Here is a 12,990-nt window from a genome sequence, read left to right as displayed (position 1 = left end):
CAGCTTACAATGAGCTAACTTACATTTTCCTACCTTTACTATTGGCAGAAGCAATGTGCCCTCGGCGGAAAACATTCTTACGGGGCTTGTAAGATGGCTCAGTAGGTAAAGCAGTACCACACAGCATGATGACCTGCTTTTGGACTTCCCAACACCCACATAAAAACGTGGGAGCAGTGGCATGGGCTCTATAATCTCAGTTCTAGGGAGGTAAAAACAGGAGAACCCTGGGCTTGTTGGGCATCTGCCTAGCTCAACTGGTGAGCCTCTGCTTCAGGGAGAAGCTCTGACTCAGAAACTAAGACAGAAAGATTGAAGGAGGCACCTGACATTGAATGCCCTCCCATCTTTCCCACCTCCCGTCCTCTCCCCCACCCCCACATACATACCGTACTTGAAATTTTGATTTGGATTCCTTCCCTGGGTAATGGTATCAGGTCTAACACTTTCTCTGGCTGCTGGGCAGTGATAGCAAGTCATGTTATCACAAGGGGAAAACCCCACACCAGACTGTGCAGTGTGTGTGGCCTTGCTTAGCCACAGTGTTCCACAGCGGTTGTGTGTGGAATGGGTTTTCAGATTAGGATATCGCTGGCTGACAATAGCCTTGTTGGGATTAGAGTGCTTTGAAAATTCAGGGCACTGTGTATGCTGGCAAATATTTTACGTGATTTATCAGCGGGGGCAATGATTTAGGAGCTGGGTGATTGTTTCTGGACATGTTGGGGGAAGAGGAAATGGCTGAAGACTAGAGGAAGGAAAGATGTCTTCGGGAGGAGAGGCAGGAAAGCTCAATAAGAGGCAAACAAGATTTTCAGAGCCACTTCCGGGTGTCTGACACCTCAGTGCTGCTTGACCAACTCTACGCTGTGCTCATTTCTGGCACTCCAGGAACCATCCAAGTGGGGTAAGGGCTGATTCTCAATGGGCGGTTGGGAGTGGGTACACACCTTGAGAAGTACTCACTGCCCTTGTCTCTACCCCTCCCTCTTAGCACACAGGATACAGGTGACGTAGAGGAAACGTGCTGTTCTTGTTTGAAGGGTAGCACAGCAGCCAAGGAGTCAGTGGCTACAGATTGGTTGGAGCAAGGTCTCTGGTGTGCCAGCAACCTGAGGAGCTCTTCCTCCAAGAGCCCCATGCACCTGTCAGGATGAAAAGGATGAAGAGTCCCTGGGCTGCCTCTGTCAACTATTTTGCCCACAGTCCCTCCATCTTCCCTTGGGCTTCCTGGTCTCACTCCCCTGAATGGCATTGCCCATCTGATACATCCGGAGTGTGGTTAGCCTCTTTCTAGCCAGGCTCCAAAGAGTCTCAATGCTACAGACCAGGCCTGTGGGGTTCTCTCCACTTCCACATTTTACCCCTCTGGCCTCAGTGATCACCCCGTGCCTCTCTGACTGAGACTCTGAAGGGCCATCTCTGTGTCCTCTACCCTGACCTTTTGGGGTCAGAAGCACGGGTCTGTGTCTAGTGGTATCTAGCTTCTAATACCAACTCAGAGGAAAATGCAGTCCTTCCTTTCTCTATCTTGCAGCTAGGACAAAAAGAGGCTGCTCTCACAGGAATCTAAATCCATTCAGGCCGCTAAATAAAAACAGGAGTGGGATTTAACTTCACTATCCACCTGACTTCCTTTAAGCTCCCGAGGGCAGGGTCCATTGGTTTGCCTGCTGTCTGTGGACCTAAGGTCCCTCAGTGACACACCTCCTTCAATAAGGCCACACCTCTCAATCCTTCTAAACCTGTTCCATCAACCAGGGACCAAGAATTCAAACTTATGAGCCTTGGTGGGCCATTCTCATCCAAGCCACCATACATGTGGCTCCTGTTTGTGAAGCAATTTATTCCAGGAAAATAGGTGAGCCACACCTTCCCAGGCTTCCTCCTCTGTCCTGCAGGCTCTCAAGCTCCCAGTCTGGTTCCTTGTTTCAAGACAAAACCAAACACAAACTCGAACACACAGAGTGCTGGCTCCCCTCACTCAGATCTCCAGATGTGTATCTGTGTCTGTGGGGAGCTGTCTAGGCACAGTTTCTGCTGCCACCTGCTTTGTTCCAACAGGCAACAGGGTCTCGTGGGTAAAGGGTTGGGTGGAAATCAGAAAGTGGGAATTCTAGTCCCAGCTGTGTCCCTTCCATGTGTGACTTGGTGAGTCACAGCATCTGTCTATGACAGGGACGTGGGCAGATGCTCCTCAGTGACACCTATCGCTTATGTCATCTGTCTTTGAACCCCAGGAGGGTACAGCAGAGAGTCTTTATGGGTTGTGTTGCAGGCATCTCTGAAATGAGTACTGTGTTCACCAGTGCCAAAGCTGGCAGCACAGGGAACCGAGCATGGTAGAAAATCAGGCTTCTTGTGCCGCCCACAGCATGAGGTGCCTTCCTCCCTTCCTCCTTGGAACCTGGGAATTTTAATGCTGTACAGTATTGTTATGAAGACTTACATAAGATAAGCCATGTAAAAATTTTAGTACATTAGCCAGAGCATAATAAGGTTTGATAAGTGTTACTCTTGTCATTGCTTTGTGAGCCATTGCCTACAGGAATCTTTCCACCAGACTCAAGACTACTGGCTCCTGGGAGATGGCCCCTCCTACCACACATCTGCCCTCCCCTTGGCCTGCCTTGGCAGGGACAGACAGACTTAAACCCCTCTAGCTTCAGTGACGTTGCTCTGGGTCTTTCCTTTCCACCAAGACCCCTGTCTTCAAATAGCTGGGGGTGGAGGGCACGGGGAGATCCTCAGCACAGGGATCCTTTGTTGTTTGGTTCTGAGCCCAGGCTTGCTGCTGTTCAAAGCCTTGTCTTAGAACAGCCACAGGGCTCTGTGGAATTCAGAGACGTTTGCTAGGACTCTTCCCTGGGCCTCGGGATCCTCCACCCCCGTCAAAATGGAAACAAAGGCTTTCCTTGATGGAGCTTGATGGAACACTTCTGGGGTCTCCTGAGCTCCACCGAGAGCTTTACAGTGCATCATTGAATGCGCACACAGCCCTGGGAGCTGCCCGCTGTTAGGATTTGTCCTTCTTAGACCTGACTGGCTACATAAAAAAGGTTCTGGAAGTGGGCAAAGAAATCCAGGGCTGCTGCTTTCTGAATCTAGCTCTCAGCCACTGGGCTTTAGTGCTTCAAGGAAGAACTGGGAGCTCTCTTATCTTGCTCTGCATCCCTGAAGGGGCCTCATGTTCTACTCTAAAAGTAGAGGACTAACGGGGAGCTGATGGGAGCATCTCGGCGCTCCTTATAGTCAAATGGCATGTAACTGAAGCCTGAGAGGCAGAGAAGCATGCTTGGAGTTTAGAGATCTTATAGTGCTGGCCCTGAGCTGCCTCCAGCCTGACTGACCATGCACCCCACTTTTTGGCCGAGTGTCTGTGGAGGCAGCTCTGCAGACCCTCAAGGGCTTCCCCCTCTTTCCCATTCCAGGCCTTTTAAACCTGGAGAAGCTGCTCCGGCAGTTTCTTATCTCCAAGGACACACTCTCGGTCCGGATGCTGGACGACACACGGGACCCCACTCCACTCCTCAAGGAGATCCGGGACGACAAGACAGCCACTATCATCATCCATGCCAACGCCTCCATGTCCCACACCATCCTCCTGAAGGTGGGAGCCTGGCTAGGGTGGTGGCTGGGAGCATGATTCACCCTTCTCACCCTGTCTCTCCTGACTCAGGCTATGGCTACCCTTTGGTCCTGCACTGGATCTGAATGCAGAGTCCCTCGAATTTGGTTTCCATGGACAACAGATCCGCCAAAGAGAAAGCAGGATGATGATGCCACTCGGAAACACCTAGCACCTAGTGGGGCTGAGAGACCAGTTGGACCTAGAGTTAGACTTGAATGGCGGGGAGCCATGTGTCAGACAGTGTACACATAGCACGGGTGGTGCTGAGCGTCAGCCTGTCCTCAGCCCTGACAGCCCTTCAGCAGCTTGCAAAGTGCCTCCCTGTCATTTCACAGCGTGGTCCTCTTCCCAGGTGCTGTGAGATAGGTATGCTGTTGTCTTCCTCCTGAGGATGAAGAAGCTGAGGAGGTTATCAGCTGTCAGAGGTCAGCCCTGTGGGAATCAGGGCGCAACACGCTTAGTTTGCTCTCTCTCTCTTTCTCTCTCTCTCTCTCTCTCTCTCTCTCTCTCACACACACACACACCACACACACACACCGCTGGGTAGGCACTTTCTATGAAGCTCATAACGACCTAGAGTGATGGCCAAGCCAACATAAGCATGTGGACATGGAACTTTGACAGAGAGGCAGGTCCCAGAGAGAGAGAAGTCAGGTGATTACGGTAACATGGACATCTGGATACAGCTGGGCAGCTGAGGTGCCACCTGGCACCAGTCCCTGAGCTAAGCATGTGCTTCAGAGAGCAAGCCTTGCTCTAGGCTCTTCCTTGGCTCCTCAGCAGTCCCCATAACTGCTCAGGCACATTGACCTCTCTTAATGCAATTTTAATTGCACATTTAAACACACCCTGCCATCTTCCACTGGGGTAGCCAGGCTTCTTGTTAACCTCTGCCAGGTTGTGCGGAGCCCCAAAACACTTAGTATCTGTCTCTTCCTCTCCTTTCTTTTCTGCTTTTTTTTTCTCCCTCCCCTGCCCAGGTCTTTTTTCTTAAATCTTGGAGTTAATAAGAGATTTGAATGAGTTCTCTCAGTACTGTCCCTTCAGCCTGTTGCTATAGTAATTTTCCACAGTATCAAAACCACATCTGTCTATGAGCACTCAACTTATGAAAGAACACTCAAACACTCACACACACAGACTCACATACATAGAGCTATACACTCAGAGAGAGAGAGACACACACACAGGGAGTCACACAAAGACTCAGAGACATACTATATATACACACACAAAATACACAGAGAGAGAATATGAATACACAAAGAACACACAGACACACATACGCAGAGACACACTCACACACAAAATACACACACAGTCACACAGAGACATGAACACACATAGACTTATACACATACACACACAGACAAACATAGAGACATACATGCACAGAGATACAGAGAATCATGGACACACACAGACAGACACACTAATGAACCCACAAACACACACAGAGAGAGACATAAATACACACACGACAGGCGCACACACACATACACAGACACACACACACCTTTTTGTCCTTTTCTTTCTCACATCTGGAGATATTATCAGTGATGTCATTAAGAATGAAAATGCCCCTGTAGGTTCCAGGGAATGAGATAAGCAGGCTGAGGGATCATCTTTAGGGCTAAGAGCTTCAGCTCAGTAAACATATGCTTCTAGCATCCCTGTGGAGTGATCCCAAAAGTGCTCCATGACTCCTGGAGTAGCAAATTGCTGCCTCCCAGCCCCCACCCTACTCCCACCCTGATAAAATTCTGCATTCATTGCTGGGATTTTAAAAAGTACAAAGAAGTGTAAAGGGGAAAATAAACGCCACTCACAATCCATCCCCCAGCCTTAACCTTTCCTAAAATTTTAATGTCTATTCTCGCTGCTTCAGACATCCACCAATTATCCCCACAGTGCTTAAAACTTTCTGTAATCAGCTATTCTTTTTGCTCAACTATATATCATACATTTTCCATGTCATTAAATATTACTCTACAGATATTTTAGTGGCTGTATCATTTCCTATCATGCTGGTGTCCCATAATTTATTTAGCCATCCCTTCATCCTTGTAGAAACAGGTTGTTTCCAATCTTTTGCTATGATAAATAATGTTAGGGCACACATCTTCATACATAAATCTTTCTGCACGTGCATTCATGCATATTTCTTTAGCGCATGCTTCTCAAAGTGGAATGCCAAGTTCAAGCTCTGAAGGAGTTTGAGTCAACTCTCCACCCCAACCATTTCTATGCTCAGAAGTGGCATCCATTGCACCTTTACCAGTACTGGGAGGTTCCTTTAAGAATACCTGGTGTTTTCCCATCTCTTAGAGTTTTTCTGCAGGGGGAGGAGGCTCTGAGATACATGTATCTATCTACTTATTGCATCGTACTTTTGAAGGCAACCGTCAATGATGATCCTCATTATCAGACAGCTGTTCTGGGTGCCCCATGGCCATCTTTTCTAAACCCTTCCTTCTACCTACACTCTCCTCTTTACAGCCAGACTGATTGATGAACAGGGAGGCGTTGGGGAAGCCTGTTGCCTTGCTTCTCACTTGACATCCTGGTAGCCACAGGCAGGCAGATTCTCCTGCAAGACTGGCCTCTATCCTTAGGCTTCCATGAGCTCCATATTCCTCTCTCTGGCAGGGCTTTCTGGAGTCCCGTGTGCATGGCTCTAGTTGGCAGCTCTTGGTAGCTTCTTGATTTCAGGAGGCTTTGCACAGTAATCCCCTACTTTATTGAGTTGCTGTTTCAGCAACGAACTTCATGTTTACCCAGAATTCATGTCTTAAAAACCAAGGATCTCTCGTCTTTTATCTCTAGGACAGCAGGTTTTACAAAATGGAGTTTAACTACTGACTGTGCCCCCTAGCCTGCTCCTGGCTTGATGCCTGTCATCAGTAGCTCATATGCGTCTAGGCAGTGTCCAAGGGAGTGGTATTCTCATAGAAAAGATGTAAGTGGGTGTGGTGGGGTGCGATGGTGGCATCCTGCTTTACCATTGTCTTGAGAGTGAAGGAGGTGTTAAAGGGAGGAGCCCCATGGAACTCTTGCACTCTGTGGCAGCCCCACACAATCTTGACCTTGTCACCAAGCCCTTCTGCATTTCAGGTGCCCATTGGGGGACCATGGTGGTGTCAGTGTATCCTGGACCTCAGACAGCTAGGGAGATACAAAGTTAAGAATGCTCACAAAGTTATTTGAGTTCTTGGAAGAGAAGGAGGAAAATGCAATTATCCTGGTCTTGTTTCTCCCCTCCTCCACCACAATAGTTATGACAAGAGCCATCTCCCAGTGGCCCGGGGCTGCAGGATATATTATGAAAATCTAACGGACTGTCAGGAGGGATGAGAGCCCTGGAGAGAGCCAGGCTCATTACTTACCTGATCTCCTTGTCAGTTTCTGTAGCACCTGTCACACTCAAAGCCAGGCACACTGACAGGGAAGGTTGGTTAGGGGTGTTGATGATGGCTGCAGAGATCAGACAAAAGGAAGGCTGTACCAAAGCCACATTCCTCAGCTGTGGAGATGACACTACACCACTCTATTGTGATCAAGGGTGAGGCATGTCATGGGCAACTTGTTCCTTAGCAGGAACAAAGGAATCTGGTTTGCAAATGATTCACTTGATCTCCACATGGCTGCAATTCCAGCCTACTGAGGTCTCACCTGCAATCTGACAGAGGCAAGGTACATTTGGCCATGCCACACAGTATTACTCACAGACCCTCAGATGCTGTGTATGTACTTTCATCAAGCCTGTAGTCCTTGATGGGAGGATGGTTTAGTTAAAAGCCTTGGAATTAGGCTGCACATGATCTCATACAAGTGACTTAGTCATCGTTGTACCAGTTTTCTCTGCTGGAAGATGGGAGCTGATGAAGAAAAATAGTGCTTGTCCCCTTTTGGTCAACTCATTCAGAAGGCTTTTAGAGTATATGGCCAGACCAAACAGTAGGCAAACCTTAGCCAGTGCTATTGTTTGGAGTCATGGAGATTATTCTAGTATGTTTCCTTATTTTCTCCATTTCCCTTAAACCCATTCTGGTTCCTGTAATATTCAGTCCTATTTGTGGGAGTGTGTTATACATGCAAACACCAGATATGTGGGTGTCCCTCAGGGTGAGGAGTTGGGTGAGACAGACAGAACATGCTCTAGAGGCTAATGTTTCTGTCGTTCATCCTCTAACTTCCAGGGCCACTTGAGAACCAGCCAAGATGCTCTGCTCTGTTCTGTGCTGAGGGTTAGTGGTAGACTTGGCGCTCTTGCTGCCCCTCAACTTCCTGGGAGTTTCTCTTCTCTAATCTTCTTTTCTTTGCATTGCAGGCAGCTGAACTAGGAATGGTGTCAGCCTATTACACATACATCTTCACAAATCTGGTAAGACATTTTCACAGCCCTCCTCCTTAGCATACTGTTGTCAGTGGGTCCTGATGGGGTGATGTCTAGAAGAGGGCTTGTAGGGAAAGGGAGGCAAAAAGAGCAGAAGGCAACCATAATGTCTGAGTGTCGTGAAGACACGGGATCCAGAAGCCTGTGGGATTTTCATGCCAACACTTTAAGCCTTGTGAGAATGGGAATGTGGAGGCTCTGATGGCCCCACACCTCCTGACTGTCACTGGTTTTATAGCAAAGAATTTCTCAGGGCAGCTGTGTGATGGATGAGCTTCCTTGGTACCTATAGTTTCTGGCCTTCAATAGAGCGCCCCGCCCCACGCACAACATCATCCCAATCATCATGACAGCTCAGAAGGAGGAAAGATAGGGCACAGATGTACGCATGTCTGATGGTGTTGTAACTGCTTGTATCTCCACAGGTCATCTTAGCTAGACCCCTTATTTTACGGATGAGAAAGCTGGAATTGTGTTGAATTAGGTTTAAGTACTAGCTCTGCCAAAATACCAGCCATGTGCCCTTCAACAAAGCACTGAGCCATGTGTGGTGTGGTTATCCATGAACAGCTACATCCCTGGGCTGTTGTCAAATTATATGACTTAACATATGAGAGACATTTTGAAATTGTAAAGTGTTAAGAAATGTGAGAAGCACTGGGCAGTGGTGGCACACACCTTTAATCCTAGCACTGGGGAGACAGGGGTAGATGGATCTCTGAGTTCAGACCAGCCTGGTCTACAGAGTGAGTTTTAGGACAGCCAGGTCTACACAGAGAAATCCTGTCTTGAAACAAACAAATCAAAGAAATGTGAAAATTATTGTGATATATATGTGTAGGCGGGTGTGTGTGTCAATGTATACAACCAATTCAAGAACAGTCAGAAATTAAGAAAAGAAGCTTTAAAAAATAGCTGGCGCTGGAGTGATGGTTCACAGGTTAAGAGCACAGACTGGTTTTGCAGAGGACTCACGTTTGGTTCCCAGCACCCAAACAGGTGACTCACAACCTGTAGCTCCAGCTCCAGGGCATGTGATGCCTTCTTCTGGTCTCTTCAGGCATCTACACTAACATACAAATATGGATAATTAAAAACATTGTCTTTAAAAATGTGTAACTTCTAATGTAGGAGTAATGACAAGACGTCTAAGAAGTCACAAAAATGGTGCCAAGCATTTGTTTGCCAAACTTGGAGCTCCTGGGCTTTCTTTATGGCACTGCCCTTTATTTAAACCTGCCACACTGCCCCCTGCCATCTCCAAACCTTACTGGCCACTAACCTGCACCCCGAGTCTCTTAACTTTATAGCCTGAGGAAAGTGAAGCTTTCTGAGGCTGGCATGCTCGCGTGGTGGAAAGCCCTGGGGACGCACCTTGGCTGTTGCATCTTTACTGCTAATTGGGTTTCATGGTTAGTTGTGCTGCAATTTGCTCAGTTGTTAAGAGGCTGGGAGATGCCTTGGTTATTTCCCGTGTGCTGTTATAGATCGTCGTTCAGAGACGTTTATTTTATTTGACAAATCACTTGACTAGGCTAGTCATTACCTTTCACGCCGCCGTGCCCGAATACCCAACAAGAAGCAACTTAAGAGAGGAAGGGCTTATTTTGGCTAGCTGTTTGAGCGGACAGTGGTGCAGAAGGCATGGTGTCTGGGCATCAGGCTGGAGGGGTGGAGCTAGCATGCCCTGTTTTTCCAAAGATCAATGAGCAGAGTGCAATCCTGCTGGAACTGCAACCAGACTGTAACCCATAAGGTCCTCTCCTTGGTGAACCACATCATCTGCTAGACTCCCCACATTCCAAAAACTGCTCAGCTTTACCAAACAGTACTGGGTGGGAACCAAGCACTCAGACACAAGAGTTTGTGAGGGATATCTTACATCCAAGCAATGACAATAGATATCCTGTAGCCACTAGGTTGTCAAACGCTTCTTTATTTGGTTATTTCTTAAAAGCTTATACATCCCTTCCAATCCCCCAGCCTCAGATAGGGGAAAAAGAAGGTTGCAAGGGAAAGGGGATATAGCCTTTTTTACTTCTTCCTGCTGGGTAGGGTTGTAGGATTCTTTGGGGGACAATACTGATATCCGTCGTCAGGAAATCCAGAAGTCCAGATAACCAGCAAACTGCAAACAGTCATCCTCTTGGAGAAAAGCCACTGTGCCTTCTTCTCTGGGCTATCATGTTTATAGTCCTCAAAGTGCTCAGAAGTTAACTAATTCCAGCTGGCAATGACCACGCTTTGCACGAGACAATTAACAGGTGTGGACAAAGTAAAATCCCCTACTTGGGATTATAGCAAAAATATGTTTACATATCATATAAAAAATATGTCCACAATAGCCCGCTTCATCCAGACATGCTTTTGGGTGGTTCTTGAACACTAGGTACTGAGCAGCCATGAGGAGTTGAAACTGGAATAAGAAATCAAGCCTGGGGCTGGCAAGATGCCTCAGCTGATGAAGGCTGCTACTGCCAAGCCCTATGACCTGAGCTTGATCACATGGTAGAAGAAGAGAAGAAACTCCCACGAGCTGTATGTGCATGTGTCCCGTAGCATGTGTGTGGATGCTACACACACACACACACACACACACACACACACTAAATAAATAAATAGAATGTTAAAAAAAAAAAAGAAAGAAGCCAAGGGTGCTTTGTGAAAACCCAAAGTACCCCTGACAGTAAAATGTAGAGAACTCTACTCTTAGATATGTTATAAACTGCACCAGCCCACCCTCCCTCCCCTTCCTCTGTGGCAGGGACTAGTACTCAACTTGGGGCAATAGGGGAGAGCTTCATTGAAGAAAGTGCTGGGAGAAAAGTAGGGTCCTTCTGAACACACAAGGAAAGGAAGATGGCTCCGGGATAAGGAACTGCACCCTCAGGTACTTGGCCATAAGACGGTTCATGGCATGTCCAGAAAAGAGCAAGGGCCTTTAAAGTCATGCATTGCCAGGGATGTGAACTCACTTGTTTCTTATTCACTGTCTGCTGACATCTTCTCCGAAAATAACCAGTGAGTGGAAAGAGCCTGGCTAAGGAAAGAAACAGAATTCACCCTCACAACTTGGACTCTTCAAAGGGAAAGGTGGCTTGTTACTAGACCTTGCTGACAGTGTACACAGGATGGGTTAGAAGATCATCAGTCTCCCTCCCGGAACTAGGGACCAGGTCTTCTGCAGTATTTAAGTGATGTTTGCCTAGATCAGCAGGCCTGGAGTCATTTCGGGTATGATGCACAGCCCCTCTTGGGGTTGCTGTGGAATTGTTGGCCGTGATACATTGGTGGGCCCAAGCTCCCAGGGTTGAAAGATTGTAAAGGAATGGAGCTTTTTTCCCCTTCCTTCAGGTATGGGGTCTCCTTCCACAGGGACTTGGAAGGAAGTCATTCTCCATGGCTTGAACTTCACAGCACATGGCTGGCTCATCACACCATCTGACTTATAGCTAATGTCTGGGTTCGTTGTAACTGTTTTTACTTTTGTAGCCCAAACTGGCCTCAGAACTCATGGTAATCCTCCTGCCTCAGTCTCCTGAGTGTTGGAGTTACAGGTGTGTGCCACCGTGAAGAGCCCATGGGATCATTTACTCAAGTCTGGTGAGCAGATGGAACACCGTGCATATTATATATGCACAGAGCAAAAAGAGCTGTCTCCAAGTGAGCACACCTGTGCAAGCAGCCTCTACATCCAGAAATAGAATATCACCAGAACCCCAGAAGCCCCCCTCACTTCCCTCAAAATGTGAAATAGAGCGAACTCCTTTGTTTGCCATTTTTGGGTTTATTTTTTTCTTTCTTTCTTTCTTCTATCTAACTCTGCAGCTGTGAATCAGAGAATTAACATGTAAAAGGGGGAGAAGAGGCTTATACAGCAATGGAAATGGGTTTGCTTAAGGTGAAGGGCCATCTGGGACAGCCTGGGCAAGTTGGCAGGAGAGGAAAGAGATTAAAGCACAGTCGTGCTGGTAGGGACAAAGAGAGGAGGAAAGAATGGTGGCGGGTGGATGGGGATTAAGTTGTCTGCACTCTGCCAGGCTGCCAAGGAGGAACCTTGCATCAGACAACAGCAGTAGCTTAAGATAGAGCTGGGCATCTCTATGTCACCAGGCCACTCAGCAGGCAGAAGGAAGGAGATTCCCCACAGTGGTCAGAATAGATGGAGGTGCTGGCTTGGGTTTCTAGGAGGACAGCATCTACCATGCAGTGTATCATCTTTTTCTCTCTCTTCTTGGAGGGTGACAATGTTCTCTAGTAGGAAAAAAATGTACTGTCAAGTCAGGAGGCCCAGGTACCAAGTCCTCATTCTACCTTGTCTTCCCTGGTGACTTTAAGAGAGTTGCACAGACGCTCAGTGCCTCCAGTTTCTCATTTTTGGACATAACAAAACCTTACAGTGGATGTTGCTGAGCCGTATGTGGCAAAGCCTCCTGTGGCGTCCCTAAGGACCTTATGGTTTTTCATAGCAGGAGGATGCTTTTGCAGTTCAGAGCTTTCCTTCTTGTTGGAGGGCATGGGGCGAGAATAGCTCTGCGCTTTGCCTCAGCCAGAGTCCTTTGCACCTGGAATCACCAGGACTCGTGCCTGCCAGTGGGTTTTCAAGGGGAAAGCAGAGACCTCACTATTTGAGCGTCGCTGCTTGGGAACCGGTCAGGAAAACAGAAGCAGGAATGCTGCAGAAATCAATCAGTGAGAGAATTCTGGAAGCTTCTCCATAATTCCTTGTCTTTCTAGCAGGAACAGGATCCAGTAGGAGTAAAGCACTGTTTTAGGGCCAGCCTTGCTGCCTGGAGTTCTCAGAGCCTGGAAACAGAGCAGAGGGGCTTCACAGCCCAGGAGGATATGCTGAGCTCTCCAGGTCCTCCCACCAAGCTGATGCACCTGCCTTTCCTTCTTCCTTGCTCCCTCTCTCAGGCCCTAGGGAACCCTGTCTCATCCCCTCTCTCTAGCTTTGACAGCA

At 47.9% G+C, this 12,990-nt stretch overlaps 1 protein-coding gene and 1 long non-coding RNA gene across 2 annotated transcripts in view; one reads left to right on the top strand and one right to left on the bottom strand.

Moving 5' to 3' along the window:
- Grik4 (glutamate ionotropic receptor kainate type subunit 4) overlaps positions 1-12,990 on the top strand; it is a 284,790-nt gene that overhangs the window by 158,028 nt on the left and 113,772 nt on the right. The window contains exons 6-7 of the mRNA XM_055622027.1: positions 3,432-3,610; positions 7,962-8,015. Coding sequence (XP_055478002.1) covers positions 3,432-3,610; positions 7,962-8,015 — 233 coding nt within the window. The remainder of the gene's footprint in view (positions 1-3,431; positions 3,611-7,961; positions 8,016-12,990) is intronic.
- Positions 11,795-12,848, bottom strand: LOC129687615 (uncharacterized). The gene is made up of 2 exons (XR_008721803.1): positions 12,648-12,848; positions 11,795-12,281 (listed from the first exon to the last, which is right to left on the bottom strand). It is a non-coding gene; the product is annotated as an uncharacterized LOC129687615 (long non-coding RNA).

The sequence above is a fragment of the Psammomys obesus genome, unplaced genomic scaffold (genome assembly GCF_907164565.1).
Source record: "Psammomys obesus unplaced genomic scaffold, mPsaObe1.curated_primary_1811, whole genome shotgun sequence".
Lineage (NCBI taxonomy): Eukaryota > Metazoa > Chordata > Mammalia > Rodentia > Muridae > Psammomys > Psammomys obesus.
The sequence above is the reverse complement of the archived record's forward strand: the minus strand, read 5'-3'. Positions and strand labels throughout refer to the sequence as shown.